At 37.7% G+C, this 18,283-nt stretch overlaps 1 protein-coding gene across 1 annotated transcript; it reads left to right on the top strand.

The window, feature by feature from the left end:
- Positions 1 to 1,405: 1,405 nt before the first annotated feature.
- mmp23ba (matrix metallopeptidase 23ba) lies at positions 1,406 to 16,760 on the top strand (the record flags this gene model as incomplete). Its single annotated transcript, XM_080853736.1, has 8 exons — positions 1,406 to 1,534; positions 6,058 to 6,197; positions 6,342 to 6,481; positions 8,955 to 9,122; positions 9,357 to 9,521; positions 11,367 to 11,477; positions 16,367 to 16,493; positions 16,586 to 16,760. 8 exons carry the CDS (start codon positions 1,406 to 1,408, stop codon positions 16,758 to 16,760), a joined length of 1,155 nt encoding a protein of 384 aa, XP_080709862.1.
- Between the last annotated feature and the right edge of the window lie 1,523 nt (positions 16,761 to 18,283).

The raw sequence follows: 18,283 nt of genomic DNA, 5'->3' as shown, positions 1-18,283 counted from the left end.
TAGTTTATTTATTCATTGTTTTCATGTTTCCTTAAATATTGGTCATATTGTTTTTCAGATTTGTTTTTCACCTCCTATATGGGAAATCCAGTGTTTTAATACATTGTTCTATCAAAGCATTGTCCTGCAGTTTGATTTATTTCATATTATTTATTTCATTTATTTGTATTAATTCCAAAGTTCAGAAACAGCAGCAAAACAGCCAGGCTCCTCAGAAACACCATAAAAACACTTTTTTTTTTTTACAAGACTAAGAAATCGTACATATGGCAGACATAAATAAAAAAAATGCACATTGCCAAGAAGGAACCAAAACAAATACCAACCAACACCAGGCACCAGGCCAGCAGGGGCATAATGACAAAACCAACAGTTAACACAGGAACACAGACTGCTCATCACTTGAAGGCTCATCACCGACACACACACACACACACACACACACACACACACACACACACACACACACACACACACACACACACACACACACACAGGCTGCACTTAGGCATTGCATGCACATGATGTATCCTTCTTGAAAAAAAAAACCCTCTTTATACCATTCTCATTTTCTTTTCTATTCTTTGCCTTCTCTGTAGCTTCTACATCAGCCATACGCTAATACAATAGTTGGCCCAAAATAAAACCCAATTTCACAATTTGACTTTGATGCAAATAGCCTTAACAAACATTGTTTGCATTCACATAACCGCTATTAAAAAGGGGCCTATTTGAGGGTCATTTCACATTTTCTCTCCCCAATGAAACATCTTCCAAGTCATTTTTGTATTTCTCCATTTTGAACATCTATTTACTTATTCCTGCTCCTTCAACTCGTTGATAAGACTAAAACAAATCTGATGCCCATAATTGGGTAGCACTGTTACATTTCACATACCAGATCAAATTAGGCCTGTTGCATGGATCCCTTTAGCATAGGCCTACTGCACTCTAGTGGTGGAAAGACTCATAGGATGCCATATGCATTTTGAAAAATAAATTCTGTGTTAACATCTTCCAAATCTTCTGTCTGTAACCTAACCTAACCAGAACAAAAAAACTTTTAAACTTCGTGGTTTATTATTAGTTCAGTACTAGCCCAATATTTGAAGACCCATGGCCTCCATCTGAAGTAATGTGAAACCTTTTTAGGGTAGCATATACAGTAGTTTAAAGTTTGAGGAGAAATCTGTGAAGACTGCCGCTGTCCCGTGAATGACCGCGGCCAGAGCAATAGCCACTATGAACACACAACTCCTCCCTACGGGGGCTCTCCAGTTTTGTACTGCCCATCAGTGAAAACGGCGACTTGATAAATGGTCAGTTAAACATAGGAAGTCAATGTTGAAGATATCTGGTCATCATATTTGCTTTGTTGACATTGCCGTACGGTGACATTGCATTGATGATGTGCCATTCAAAAAGAACTCTTCCAAAAGGAGATCATGTCGAAATTCTCATCTTTGTGGTGATGACCGGATTCCTCTTAGTCGGGCCTCAAGACGCAACAGCATTTCCTATATGGAACTTTGAGGTAGGTTATTGTGTAACGTTCTCTTCCTTATCGGTCTAGGGTAGTTCGGTGGTCCGAGTGGGCAGTGCAGCTCCCGGTTTTTATGTAAGTCCTGGTGTCTCACTTAACTTTTTTTTTAGTTTTTCACCCCGTTATATTCTCTCGATCGAATAGCGCTATAGTATAACATATCAAAGGCTACGCCTGAGCGCTTATTGTATTTTATTCTGACCGTTATAAAGACTTTATTCCTTCGTATTCAAATCCTTAAAGATGGAATAACCCGGGCAACAACTCAGGATTGTGGATGTATAAATCAATTCTGAAAAACGACTTCAATGTCAAACGTCCAAAACAACATCTGTCAATACTAGTTGGCCCAATCATTCAGTATCCTACAATGTACCATTACGTTAAATGATTGATAAACCTAATGACTAAAATTTTGAAAACGTACTGTAGCTGGTGTCACGTGGCATACTCTATCCATGTTATAGCATGTGCACACGAGCAGGCTATGGTCTAAAAAGGTTTTTGGTGTGGTAGGCTGTAATTGTACCCTTTTGTTTATTCTAAAGAAAAATATGGCTTCAGTGATTGATCACCTCACCCATTCTTATAATGATGCCTACAGTCATTTAAGTGTTAGAAGAAGTAAAATATTTTACATCTTAAAATGCTACAGGTGATACATCCATACATCTGCCAACTTGTTAACTTGCATGAATACCAATAAAACTTCTAAAGATACATAACAAAATATTAACTCCATCAGAGGATAAACAACCAATTCAGCCCTGATTTTAGCTACTAGTTTCTTGTGGCCCACATCAATATTTTCGTTTTTTAAGCCTAGTCAGAACTGAGCCATACGGGCCATAATATAGCACCAACTCAGCCCTGACTGTCAGGACTGGGCAAGCACAGGACTGTGTAATATGCAAACCTCTTGGCTGAGTTAAAGGGGACCTATTGTGCTTTTCCAGTTTTCCCTTTATTTTAGGGTATTACATAGCTGTTTGTACACGTGAACAGCCTGCAAAGTCACAAAAGCCCTAAGTACACACCAGAGGAAATAACTCTCCCGTAGAAACCCCTTTTCTCAGCTGCCTGAAACATTTAGTTGGAATTCCAGACATTTTATCTGTTATATGATGATGCAATGTCGTAACACAATCCTAAGGAGAAAAAGCGACACAAACAAAAGGGCAAACTAAATGACAACCAACATCAGCAAAAAAGACAGAGTCATGGTTCAGATCAACATGACCAGCTCTTTTCTATTATAACCCCGGCGAATCTCTTCAGAAAAAAAGCCAAATCCTTAAACTAATGGAAACTGGGCTCCACCAGCAAACCAATGGTCATTAGTCAAACAAAATGTTAAAATGTTAGTCCACAGCTCCATAATGTGAAGTGTCCAAACAAACACAAGCAGACCATGCCTGGGGCCAGCATTCAGCTTCATAGCCAGTGGCTACACAAAGATCCAGAGAAGCATAAGGGCATGACTCTGGCATCTTCAGATGTGATTCAGCATCAACAATAGGCACCAAGGCATAATTTGAGCCCGATCCAGAACCTCTGTCTTTGACTGACTAATAACATAACATAAAATTAAAGGAAAAAATATTTTAATTAATTTCAGTGATAGTGGTGAGTGAGTCATGACCGTATCAATATTTAAAAGTTGCTAAGACAACAGATTACTTCAGTGCCCATCCGAATTGAAGGATTTGTGCATTAAAATGCATTGAAGCACATATGAGAACCGTTTAGACTCAATAAGAAAATATGCATTCTAAACGAAATCCAAACTCTTCCTTCCTTCTCCAATTTTTGCAAATTTTAGTGTTTTTGTTCTTTTTGCAATATGTAGCTCTCGAATACAAGAAATAGTGTGTGTCTATTTAGAAGTTTGTTTTCCAGAGTTTTGATCGAGAAGAATCAGGACTCTTCTGATTGTTAACACCCCTGCTCGTCACTTTCAAAATCTAAATTAATTTTGTGTTTTTAATGTTATCTGTTATGTTATTTTGTAATTTTCCATTGAAAATTCCAACTAGGGTGATGTCCATATATATAAATATATCCTAGTTTTTATGTTTATTTGATGCCTTTTTTTATGTGGATCATAAATTATGTAATTTCTTTGTGCCCGTAATGTATTTGCTGTTAAACAGTTTGAGCTGCATTCTTTTGCATCAAAGTTGCTATATAAATTAAGTTTATTATTATTATTATCATAGGGGGTGCTGCAGTGCACACATTTCAATTGTTTGTTAACTTGTAAATTAAAAGATTATATACATTTTATAGCTCGTTACACCTAAGCTCGTTACACAACATTTGTGGAGAGGCACCACCTAGTGAATAATGTTCAAAGCAAAAACCTAGTACTTCACTAGCTTATATCTTTTGGTGTAAAGGTTCAAACTTCACGAAATTGTACACCCTCCATCACTACCTCGTAAAATACAGGCCCAAACCTTGTACAGTAATTACACTAGGGTTATGTGGGAAAGAGATGAACACACATAACGTACACATGGCATTACTACTTAACATTATCAAAGCGCTGCATAGACTACATCATAATGGGTGCTGTAAGAAAGAGATAAACACATAACATACACATAGCAATACTATTACACTTACCTGTCCCTTTACAAAGAAACAAAAGACAACAACAAAAAGGCAGGTCAAACTTAACAGCTTGCATGTCGCACTTGGGATCCGTAAAAGCCCTACTACGAGTGCAACACGGACTGCCTGGACTGCCTCCATCTTAATATCCCTGACTATGGTCTCTTCTGCAGTTCAGACAAAAACACCACAGTTACTGGTGTCTGTCTGTTGCCCCTGCGATGGAAACACAACATCCCAAAGGGTCAGATCACTAAACACATTTCTAAAATCGTTGGCCAAGATGAATCTGTCCTGTGTGGATAGGTCACTGAAGATACCTAGTGAATCAAAACATTTAATAAATAAACCATTAAGTATGTAATGGTCGCCAAGTTCAGGACCACCCAGACCAACAACACGGGGCAGTAGCACCATGTGATCTAACTTTATGCCCTTAACATAGCTTAAGACCCTGTCACTAATACAACATGTGCTTTTCAGTGACAACACCACAACGTGTATGCATCTGTGGGCAGGGCGTGAGACACTGCATTGTCCTGTAAAGAGAAAAGGGGGGAAAAAACGAAACTTTGCAAAACATTGCAATCATTCGCCGCTACATGCCTCTTAACCGGAGGGAAGGCGTTAATTTAAACTGACATAACTGACCGACTCAAATTAGTCCTCTGAGCAACACAACAGCCCTTTTAAGGGCCACCCCAATGAACAGGCTGCATTGCTGGCTGTGTGGGTTTGTGCGCATGTCTGGGTGTGTGCTAGGGTGCTAGCGTAAGCTAACCAAACAGCGTTTAGGAGCTAGCTAGCTAGTAAGCTTGTGTAAGCTAGTGTAATTTATCTAACCCTGGTAAAAATCCATCGATTATGTTTGTCGATCACGTTATTTACCACTAGCGAATACAAACACCAACATTGCTCCACCACAAGTGTAATTTGGGTACTTTTAATGTTGAAGAGCAGCGTTAAAAGTGACACAACATGCCAGACAGATTATCGACATCGTTACTCAAGGAAAAATTAAGTCCTGGTATTATCATTCATTAATATTACTTCCGGGTATAGCGATCCTCTACCCTTCCACCCATGGTCTACCAACATCCTCTGCGTTCTTTAAACACCCACAGTCCAATGCGCACATATCAGAGCCTTTAAAAAAAAAGTACAGCAGAATTTGAAGGCAATGACACACACCTGCACACTCGTTAGACTGTTCCATTGTTTGTTCTCCGAATGCTAGGAAAGACTCTTGTCTAGCCTGTGAAGGCCTGTCCTTCCAAGAAAGCATCCTAGATTTTGAGAAACACCCTGCATTTGCTGGTGGTAAAGGTGGCTACACGGTGCTCTTATGAATGGTAACTTGGGGACAATGGGGAGAAACCCATAACTCCACTCTAGATGGGCAAACAGACATTATGGTAACAGTGAACATAACTGAGGTTTCGCCACATCTGAACATTCAGTTTCAGTCTTTTGACAAAGTGATTGACTGTTCATAATACAGCCATGTATAGCATTATGGTGCCATCCATATAGTCTCTATTTATCTTCCCTAGTGCTTTTGTTTTATCCTATGTCTCCTCCCTCTTGGCAACCTTGGTTTATGCTTTGGTCCCTGTAAAGCACGTTGACATAGTGTTCATTTCTCCTTTCTCATATTACATCAACTTTTTAAGTCAAACTGAAAATGACTTAAAATCTCAACACATCCTGCAAATGTATTCATGGTGATTAGATTGTCATTTTGTTCTGAAAGGGAAGGACTTCAGGACGAAATATATGTGGTGTTCAATTATAAAACAACCATTTGTTAGAAAATATTTTGTTGTTCTACAATTAGTATGTTTAGTAACAACCTTACATTTAGTATGTCTAGTAACGACCTTACATTTTTGTCCAAGGAAGAAGTTCATAGCTCTGGTGTTTTGATTATTGGGATTCGCAAAGATGCCCGTGCACATGTCCTGCATCTGAATAGGATCAAGAGATACACCCTGACCCCCGAGAAGCTGAAATGGGACAAGTTCAAGCTCACCTACAAGTAAGCAAAGTTGAACATAACGAGAGATTGATTTCCTGTGGCTCATCTGCTAATCATTCTCCGACAGGTGTGCAAAATGCAGTCATCATATTCATCTTTCTCCACACTACTTTATGAATTGAATTTGATCCATATTTTACGCAGATTGATATCATTCCCAAGGAATTTGATGAATGCCAGTGACACAAGGTGGGGCATAGCTAAGGCCTTCAGGATGTGGAGCGATGTCTCACCCTTCACTTTCAGAGAGGTACCATCTGTTGAAGAAGCTGATATCAAGATTGGTGAGAAAATTATGAAAACATGATGGAATTGAAAACATAAATTATTTTTTAAATGCAAAAAAGCACAGTAAGAGCATTACACTGCAAAATACCTCTCATATCATGTTCTGCACAATTTCTACTCTGCTCAAGACAAATCTATGTACATACTTTGTACCAACCTGTTTACCCGTAATGTTAAAGAATGCCATCGTTGACATAGTTTTCTGCTTCATAGTTCTGCTTACCATTTATTTACCAACTATTAACAGTCAGTTTAAACATCGATTTTCTTTTCTAAAGTCCTTCAGTTAATCCTTGTAAATTGCATATTTTTCACTTTTAATTAGTAACCCGCACAGTAACTCTACCATGTAAAGCGTCAATGGGTCTCTCTCTGTCTCTCTCCTTCCCTCTTTCACATACAAATTCCATTAATGTATTCGGTAAAAAAACATGGGATGGACAACACATTTTCATCCATTCTTTCATATCGTTAAAGTAACAGATGTCATGTATTCCCACCTGACTGCGCTAACTACCATAGTGGTCGAAATCAGCCACAAATCAATTACAGTTTTTCACTATTGTTAAGAAGTAAAAAGCGAAAATTCGGCACAATCTGCACAACCTTCACGTCATGTATCAATCGCTCGCCCCAAGTGGGAAATACATTAGAGTCCGATTTTCCTTGTGAACACACTGATGTCAATTACACATCACGTTGTTGTCAAAACAGTGTACACAAAGTTCTGTTGTTGCACACAATTTTCAAGTAAAATCTCAAAGCATCAACCTGCAAGCCACAAATAGTCAATTCTCTAAACTTTCAGGTCTTTTGACCAATTTGCAGTGAGGACTGCACCATAAAAGTGTCTTGAGCCTCTGTTTTGTTTGATAAACTATTGAAAACTTGAATTAGAACCTTAGGATGGAGAACAAGTACGAAATCTGTTTGCCTTGTGTACTGTAATACTGCATATCAATATAATATACGTAGTGTGCTCACAGTATTTGTATTTTGCAGGACTGAAAGAGAACCACACTGTGGAGGAAGAAAACACACTTTCAATATTTTTTGAAAGCAAAGTAGCATTTTCCAGGAGATATAAAGGGTTTTGCATTTTCAGTTAGTTGCTTTGGGATTTGTGTTTAGAGTTTTGAGAACGAGGCATGCTTTCAAAAAATGTGTGTAAGCAATTGAGAAAAACTATAAGCATTTTGTATACAATTTTATGTCAATACAATCTGGTGGAACAGGAGACTGAAATTGTAAATATGGTTTGTGAGAACAACGGTATTGCTGTTTTATGTTTGACTATGAAAAATGTAGGCCTACACTGATACATTTTACAAAAGGAGAAAGGGCTCAATGAGTCATTGTCATTCATATGGTGTGTTTCGATGATTGTGTTTAAAATTTTGCACTTCTGTGTGCTGTAAATGCTTGGTAGTGTGCAGCTAATGCTTAGTTGTGTGTACTAAATGAATGTATGTGTGTGTGTTTTGAAAATATGTCTGTATGTACCAAATGAAAACACGAGTTCCATTTTGTGAACAGTTAAGAGATTTGATAGCAAAGAGTCATCTTGCAAAGGGAGTGTCAGGTTTAGCATTTTGTGTGTGAGGTTTTCAATTTTCTGTGTGCAGTTTTGAGAAAGACGTTACTGTTTTGAAAAACGGGTTTTAGCAACAGTGAAAAACTGTAAATATATCAGTCTCATCAAATGTATTAAACTATCAATTTGGAAATCAGTAATTTGTAATTAAATTAATGACTACAACCAAAGTTACCTTATCAATAGTGGGTAAAGGTTGATGGTCTTAAGAGTTCTGAATATACGAGGTTTTCAGCATTCTTTCAATAAATGAATATCAACAATAAATAGCCCAGCATATACAGTCAAATCATAAAGCACAAAGTCCGTGTATCCAAGCCTCAGCAGCAAAATGGGGGAACTCCACCCCAAAGTGCATCATATGTGAAATACGAAATAAAATTAAATAAATAAATAAATAAAAATGAAAACATGCAATCAATAATGAACATTAACTAAAGGCCAAATAATTGAACAGAGACCATTTGCACCTGGATCTGTCAATGAAGCCAATCCTAAAGCATACTGGATATAAGAAAACTCAGATGCATGCAGTGTTATGTTATTTTACAGTCTACATCTAACAGGCAGTTCCATTTATATTTCAGAATCTTGCCATCCTGTTCATGTTTTATGTATTGCAGTAGGGCTCTCAAAAATGTCCATTTGATCTTTATTCTGCAAGACATCTGCAAATGGGCCACCTCAATTCATCAACTGCTTCAGGCATTTAGACATAGGACAACCGTTGCAACAAGGCTCTCAGTGTCTGCTCTCTTCCGATGTGCAATCCTTTCTTTCCTTCTGTCTAGAAATGGCCGAGATGAGTGAAATAGCATTGACTGTTCAGATCACATGAAAATGTCATTATGCCATATACTTTATGTCTTTTGAAGGCTTCTACCCAGTTAACCACACAGACTGTATCCAGTCATACCTCCACCACTGCTTTGATGGGATCACTGGAGAGCTGGCCCATGCTTTCTTTCCCTCAACTGGGGAGATCCATTTTGATGATGATGAGTACTGGATCTTGGGGAACATGCGATTCAGTTGGAGAAGAGGTCAGCATATCTTAGCTGCGTAACAAGTGTCATAACTTACTGCGCATGACTTTTCCCTTTTAACGGCAATTTACAGTTATGCTTATGCAATGTGTTTATTTTAAGTTGTGCAGATGTACATGTACATAGTTATGAGCAACATATTGTGAAAGCAAATGGTTTTATTTTGGGAAAGGAAACTCAGTGAACCAGTTAGCTTTGATCATCATTTTTCTGTCATGTTTTCTTCCACAGGGGTGTGGCTCACAGATCTGGTCCATGTGGCAGCTCATGAGATTGGGCATGCGCTTGGTCTCATGCACTCCCAGAATCCTAAGGCCCTGATGCACCTGAATGCTACACTGACAGGCAGGAAGACTATTACACAGGATGAGGTGTGGGGCCTCCACCGACTCTATGGTTTGTTTTGTCTTCTGTAATACAATACAATGAGCTTTTGTACATAATGTTACCATGGGAATGGCCAAGCTATTCACAGCACCTAAAAACAGCAGAATATGCTTACATGGTGATGCACTGGCTGATGTTTGATGCAGCTTCAATTGTTCATTTGCTAAGCATCTTTGTTATGTATTTTGTGAAATACCAAACAGTTTTGACTTCCAGCATAAGGATCATTTCATGCCAACTCTCTTCGAGCCTCCAGCTATACCTCCCAAATGTTCATGAAAAGTCTTTGAAAACTGCCCCCCTAATATTTTTTTGCAGTGGATTTAAGTTTAACAAAATAATGCTTTTTAGATGCATAAAATGCGTACGGTTTCAACAAGCTCTATTAACTAATAGAGCATGTCTCATGAAGCCTATTATGTCTCATAAAGGCCCTTTGTACAGGCTCATTGCAACATTGTCTATTGGGAATATGTACTGTGTGTACCTACTATGATATGTCATGAGAAATGGAATAAGTAAATGGTTGTTTTTTTTATTTTGAGGGCAACTTGACAGTACAAGACAGTATTGTTGACTGAAAAACTCTGTTGTTGTTGGTGATTTGCTCCATCAACCCCGAATGTTGGTTATTGGATCCATCAACCCTTAATGTTGGTGTTTGGTCCCATCAACCCCTTATGTTGGTTATTGGCTCCATCAACCCCTAATGTTGGTGATTGGCTCCATCAATCCCTAATGTTGGTGGTTGGCTCCATCATTTATTGAGTTAAGAGTTCTGTGAAAGCAGGTCACTATAGATATAAGCAGACAGCTGGTAGCTGTGATGAAGTAATTTTTTCAAACCTCCATTATAATGCTTTTATTGATTATTATCTTCTGCGCACAAGGGACGTTTTTTTAATATAGCACCTTTCATACACAAAGACATTTCAATGTGTTTTATATAAATAAAAGCAAAAAGGAAAAAATCGAGACAAAGACAAGAACATAATATAGAATTAAACATCATTATGGCATCATTATAACAGCAAGAAGAGCATAGAGAAATAAAAGCTGAAGAACATAGTGAACAAATGAAGGACACAGTACATACAATTAAATAAAAAACAGTACTTAAAGGACGTAAAAAGTACATAAAATATAATAAAAAAAACATCATTAAAAGAATGTAAAAAGTTCATGAAACATACTGTATAAAAATAAAAATTGAGAAAGTAGTGTGTGTTTATCCGTTTCGTATACCCATATACCCGAATAGTATCCACAATAGAGCCTGATAGCCTTGTTCAAGGCACCTTATGGGACCCTATGGGGGTTCTGTAAATTACACATCGCAATTTCATAGACAGAATGGAACTTCAAAAGTGAGCTCACACCATTGATGTGCTGGAGCAGTTGGGTGAGGGAGAGACATGTACACCTCTCCATTCCTTAGAGATGTCTATGCAAACTGATCTTAATTAGTTTCAGCCTTCACCTAAGTTGTAACCCTGTAGATCTAGAAATCACTACTATATAGTGGTGGATGAACCACATCATTAATACAATTAGGAATGAAATCACTAGTGGTGGATGAACCACATCATTAATACAATTAGGAACGAGGTCATGAAAAAACATGTGAACTTTTTGAAATGGAATTTTACAACAGATTGACACTCTACTGACTCAATATTGAAATGTCTGTCTGCTAGTTGAAGTTTTACTATTTGTTATTATGACATGGTGCAAGATATTAAAACTGCTTTTAAATCTGTGGCAATCTCAAATAACTAATCTTTATGATGATATTCATTTATATCCTCCCTTCAACAAAACATTTTCCCTTTGTCTCACTGCTCCTGTCTGTAGGGTGTATGGATAGGCTGTTTATATGTGCTGCATGGGCTCGGAAGGGCTACTGTGAGAGTAAAAGAAAACTCATGCAGAAACATTGCCCCTCAAGTTGTGATTTTTGCTATGGTAAGTAATGAAGCCCCTTGTTCTAACTTACACTACTTAAACCTCTGATTCTTTAATCTAGAAATTCCAGCTTTTTGTCTTTAATTGGTTGGTCTGTTATTTGGATTTGTATAAAGAATTCCCATTCATGTGCCAGAACTACTGGGATTTCAGAGAAAGTCAGCTGGTCAGCTGTGTAAAACTACTACTAATGCTGCTGCTGGTACATTGGCTATAACTGACTAATTCCATTGATGTCAAGCAGGAAATTAAGTCTTATGTAAAGCCGTTATTCAAATGAACATTTGTTTATAGTCTAATTGTAGAGATCATAATGTCCATAATGAGTAGACATTCACAATATTCTAGCCATGAAACACAATAGTGTAAAACTGCACAACGTTTTTTGTCAACACAATTTGTGAGACAAAAATATTTGATTCGATTGGTTTCTGTCATTCTACTGTGCTTTTTGTCAACACAATTTGTGAGACAAAAATATTTGATTCGATTGGTTTCTGTCATTCTACTGTGTTGCCACAAAAAATGCAAATAGCCTTTCTAGAGCCAGTGTAATGTTTTGCCCGTTCTGTACTGCCACATGATGGACTCCCTGGAAGAGGGCCTGCTCCCTATGGAGATATGAAGTGCTCATTCTAAGTTTACAAAAACAAAACCCTTCGTAATAACAAGTGATAATACACCAATGAACCCATAATTATGAAAACTTAATTCTATTTCTGCTAATTGATCACCCTAAATCCTAAATCCTGTATCTCTAAAATTTTGCAGATTTCGAACACCAAATTGCAAAATGTTCATTGTTGGTAATTTAGCAACTTAGTAACAGCTTACCTTTGGTAAACAGAATACATTGCTGTTAGAAGGCAGCAGTTGTGATATTTAACTAAATGCAGTGTATACAGTATTTGCCATGTTATTTAAAACTAAATGTGCTTTTGTGTCATCACTCATTCAGATTGTTTTCTTTATTTCCTTTACTGTAAACTAATTGAGATTTGTATTCCTGTAGGAAGTAGAATAATATATATATATATATTATATGTTATTATTATTATTATATTCTATTATTTTATATATTTTTTTTGTTGGAGAAACCCATATGTGGTGGACTGTTCTAAACATTCTCAGGCATATTCATTCACCTTGCAATGAACTGTGGTATACTGGAGAAACTGTCCGTACAGTACAACTTGCAGCATGCCTGGGTATTTTATAGTGCATTGATTTCATAGTGCACTATTTGCAGTTGAGAAAATCTAATAGCACTACACAATGTACCATATCATGGACTATTGAGTAAGTGGACATTGTGAACAGAGCTCATGTTTTTCTCGATCTTGGCCTAGAAGTATGTGAGGAGACTTTTGCAGAGGTCTGGCATGAACAGTAGTAGGAAGATGTCAGTGAACTAAATCAGATTAACTGTGGCGATTGTTTTTGTTGTCTAGCCCAAGGGATATTTTCTTTTGATGAGCTTGGCCCCAGGTGAAATCTTTTGTCCCTTATAGTACATTAATAACCCTACAGCACAGCCAAACACTCTTTGGAAAGTGTAGTCTAACATTTGCTCTAGCATATGTTTTTATCCAAAGCCAAGTTTTGTAGGATTAAAGTGCCAGATGGGGAAGGAATTTTCCTATGAAGACCTCCGTGAAGTTGTCCAAAAGACTCCAAAGTAGTCTGCTTCATTTGTGCACACAGTAAGAAAACATTTGTGTTATTTCTTAAGTTATGAAATAATCTTTGATGTTTGCCGTCACTCAGCACCTCATTAGTGTCCAAAAGACTCCAAAGTAGTTTGATCCGATTGCGCACATAAAATACATTTGTGGTGCCTACATTGTGTTGTCAAGTGTGTAGCCCAAGTGTATTTTATGGAGTTATCAGTGTCCATTATGTAGGCTACCAAAAGGTTCAATGCTGGAAACCGTGGACATATCAGTTAACTTACACTGACTACATTCAATGGCGATGGTGTTCTTTACCGTTTGTCATGTGGAGACACAGATCGTACGTGTGGTGAGAGAACAGAGCGAAGAGTGATGCTTGAACATTGAGGAAACATCGCTGCCTTTGAAGACAAGGCCAACACTACAAGAGACACTGCACTAAGGACAGTGAGCCTCATTCCTGAACTCAGTTAAGATAAAGTTCAGAAGAAATTTCTTCTTAACTCCACTTCGAAATTCCCGGGACAATTCTGGCCTTCCTGAATGGTTTCTCATCTGGGATTTGATGAAAAGGACCCTACATGGAAAGGACAAACAAAGGGACAAACACCCCATCCTCAGTCTTACCTGTTTGAGAGCATCACTAAATGCGCAATTGCACCGTGTATAAACTGCATTAGGTTATTTAATTTAATTTTACAAAAGAACCTGCATACGACTTACCCTGTGTATTAACCGCAGTTTCTGAAGTTGTGGTGAGAGCAATAAGCCATTTGATGAACAGGTTGGTCATAATAATGAACTTCCTGCCCTTTGCAAAAGTAGGAAGTGGTCCTATCAGATCAGCTCCTAATACAGTCCATATAGGCACGGTAATGGGCTGCAACAGTAGGACCACTGTTTTACTAAGCCACCCTGTGCCTTTACCGATCCAAGGGATGACATGAAGCTCTCACCAGCAACTTGGACGCCATAGTGCAGTGCTGCTCAGCTCAGGTTCTCTGGTTGTTGTGCTGCTTTGCTTGCCACAAGACAGTGAAATCACAGAATCCTGTTTGTAGTATCACGTAGTATTGCATTGAAGTTACCAGCCACCGCCAAATTCTGCCTGCCAGGCCTTTGAAACAAACCACTTTGTAGTTTGTTTTTGTCGGTTTTTACAAGTCTGCAGAATTGAACACAGGCCTTTACCATGTTTCAATCATAATAAACAATTCAAGATTCAACATCTGTTTGGTTTTGGACCATTTTGTTAAAGATTTATTACCACAGTAAATGGTGGATTGTTGTTTACAAACAACTTAGAAACTAGTAATTGTATCCACTTATTACCAGTCTGTAAATTAAAGAACTACCATTACTGTACTACATTTAAAAAGTAATTGCATATTAACTACAAGATACTGCCATTTTGTTTCTGACTTGTTACCACAATCAAAGGTGGATAATTGTTTAGAACAACGTTATTTGTGGGTAACTATGATTTTTGATGGTACTGTGCAAGTGTTTATATCAATCCCTGCATAAATCTCGACAGTAAGGTCTGTACTACCCCCCAAGATGTTAAGTGCTACTCCAGTTGATTTCTGTTAATCTGTATTAATTTAGCTCTCCTGTTGAGAGATAATCAATGTACCAAAAAGATCTAAATCAGAATATTTTTTGATTTAATTATTTTTGTAATTATTTTGTCATTTATGATAAGAGTTATCACATCCAAATGAGTATAGCCAATACAAATCAGTGACAAATTTGAGTGTTTTCACTTCAGCCAACGCCCTGTTCAAGCCTGGGCTAGAGGCAACCCTTTACCTGTGGCCCTTCACCACTGCCAAAAGTATTTGCCCATCTTTCTCTAATATCATGGTGAGAAATGTAGGGGAAAATAAAATAAAAACTTTTTATTGTTTTTTGAAAAAGCTAGAACAGACTATTTCAGTTATACACATCTTCAAATAGATCTTACATTTGTTGGGCTATTGATTGGGAACCTTTCATAGCAGCTAAATCTCTCAATGTATTTGTGAGGACTTAACTTGGGATGTCAATTGGACACCTTCCTTCATCGTAGTTTAAGTTTTTGGGAAATAGCAACAGGTCTCTTTTTAGGAATCTAGTGTTTGTATCTTGTATGTTTTGATTAAAAAAAATTATAATAATTGAACAACCTGCCCAACTGATGGAACTATAGTATCTGCATTTATGCAAACAGCACACCAGTAATGCATAACCACATGCATCTCACACCAGTAATGCAAAACCACATGCATCTAACACCAGTAATGCATAACCACATGCATCTCGTACCAGTAATGCATAACCACATGCATCTCGTACCAGTAATGCATAACCACATGCATCTCGTACCAGTAATGCATAACCACATGCATCTTACACCAGTAATGCATAACCACATGCATCTCGTACCAGTAATGCATAACCACATGCATCTAACACCAGTAATGCATAACCACATGCATCTCGTACCAGTAATGCATAACCACATGCATCTCACACCAGTAATGCAAAACCACATGCATCTCGCACCCGTGTGACTATGTCTGCTCCCCCAGCAAGGATAATACACAGTCTCAATCAGGCTCCATTGTGCACATGTCTTATACAGCCATAACCAGTGCCGGATTAACCATTAGGCAGACAAGGCACTTGCCTAAGGGCCAGCCAAAAATTCTAACTAAACGAGCACTGATACACAATATCTTTTACCAAATTTTCATGGATACAGTATATTTAAAATATGTCATTTGGATGGAAACCCAAATGATGTGTGTCTGACCATGGTAGTCCATTTAGCAAAGTTTCACTAACTAATCCTGGGAGTATTTAATGAAGATAATGGAGAGACAGCGAGAACAAGGCAGCATTCAATGTCAAAGTCAGGAAGATGTAGGGCACCATAACTAACTTCTGTCAACAACCATTTCTCATAGAACATCAAAATCTAAACTAATCTAAAACTATACTAAATTGTGCATAATATGCTTTTAATAGCATAAAATATTTGAGGTTTGAAATATCAAATATCTTTGAATTGTTTGGCCTCTTGAGGGCTCTTGTGCTGCTTTCATTCATCTCAACATTCCTCGTTGTGATCACCTTAGGTAGGCCTGTGTTGAAAGAAGGGAAATGTTTTGAGTGAAGAGACTAATGATGAGAAAGGTTTATGATTTGATTTGATTTCATCTCTCTGTACAGAGTTTCCAATCCCCACCCCTGCCCCCACTCCCCTCCCTGCCAGAACCAAACAGAAGCTTGTTGCGGAGGGAAAGACTCTCACCTTCCGCTGTGGAAAGAAAATCGCAGCAAAAAGGGGCAAAGTGTTGTAAGTAGAACTCCTTGTTTGTAATACTGGAGAGAGTAATTAGACATATGTGTATGGACAAAAGAGTCATCATGACTATTTGGTCTCTGCAGCTGGTATAAGGACGGGGAGCTGCTGGAGTTTTCCCACCCTGGTTACATCACCCTTCAGGATGGCCATATCAGCATAGTCGCTAATGCAATCAACGAAGGCACATACACATGTATCGTGCGGAAGAAGAACAAAGTACTAACCAACTATTCATGGAGAGTGCGTGTGCGCTTCTGAAGGGCACTTCATTTGTTGATTAAAGAAAACACACCAATCACAACTGGGTAATGTGTATGGTAGTTCAATTGCAACTGAATGATGAATGAATATATTTTGTTTTTTTGTCCACTTTCTATGATTGTTTTGCTTCTCAACTTTACAGTAATTATTTGCCATTAATTTATGAGGTCACATTTATATGAGTTTATGATATTTTTTTTTTATCAAACCTGTATTGACACAAAATTATCCCAAAAATACAGTGGGGCAATTGGCTATTTCAGCTGCGCTTTAAAACTGTACTACTTGAACCGGACATTTTGAGTTTAAAATGCTGCTGTGTGTTGAACAAGATTGCTGTGTAAAACTAGCATAGGTTCAGCTGATTCGCTGCAAAACCATCTGGATACCAGAAGTATGAGACCCAGACCATATAATGTCCAAGAATGCCACTTAATGAATGAAGTTGGATCCTCAGAAATATCAATATAATAGACAAGTTTTTTTTTTTTTCCTGAAATAAAGAATATACTGTCATCATTGCAGTGTTTGAGAATCACAATCTGTTCATTGGGGACCAGTTATGCGCCCACAAATAACACAGATTAGATGTGTGTAAACCTGGTGACCAACTAAAAGAACAGTCTGACACCTGTGCTTGCCAACAAGGGTTTCTCCACCAAGTCATGTTTTGCTAGGGGTTCAAATACTTATTTGCCGCAACAAATGCAAATCAATTCATAACTGTTATAAAATGCAGTTTTCTGGATGTTTTTGTTGATATTCTGTTTCTCACTGTAGACATATATACCTACCATTACAATTATACAGTATACTGTCTGTGACAATTGATGAATATAGTATGTTAATATTCCCAGAACAATTTAAATGAAATTGAATGACTCACTCAACTGATGAAATACAAAAGTTCAACAATGCATGTAGAGATATTCAACATTCAATTAGCAAACTATTTAATTAAACTTTAATTAACATTTTAATGCATTTTAACACCACCTGACCTAATGCGATGGATGCTGGTTTTGTATGACTATTGTCTTGACCTTTGTTGGCATTGGAGAGAATCACAATGTCCCTAAAAACTTGGAGGACAGCCAGGCACTGCACTCTACACTGTCTGCACAAGCTAGAACACGCTTTAGTCATTGGCTTGAACCTCTGAGAACAAACATGATTGTTTCTTTAATGGATTGCTCCCAACAATTTATTAAATGAACATTAAAATGACTCATCTTGTCCACCTTCATGAAAAAGTAAACAAGGAAAAGGATTCTGCAAGATCTGCCGTTTCCCACATCAGTTGCCCTCCACAAAGGATAGGAGAAATTGCCTTGTTTGACAGTCATCTTTTTAGCTCTTCCTTGACTGTTTCCAGCTGTTCTTGCTGACTAACAAGGCAGGATGAAGCTAAAACCAAATGCAGCTTGTAGATGACAAACCTTGTATGTGAAAGTTCCAGAAAACAGACTGGATTACATTGGGAAGTTTTTCTTTGAGAGGCATGAAATAGACCATTTTGG

The sequence above is a fragment of the Sprattus sprattus genome (assembly GCF_963457725.1).
Source record: "Sprattus sprattus genome assembly, chromosome: 16".
Taxonomy (NCBI): Eukaryota; Metazoa; Chordata; class Actinopteri; order Clupeiformes; family Clupeidae; genus Sprattus; species Sprattus sprattus.
This window is presented reverse-complemented; position numbering and strand designations above follow the sequence as displayed.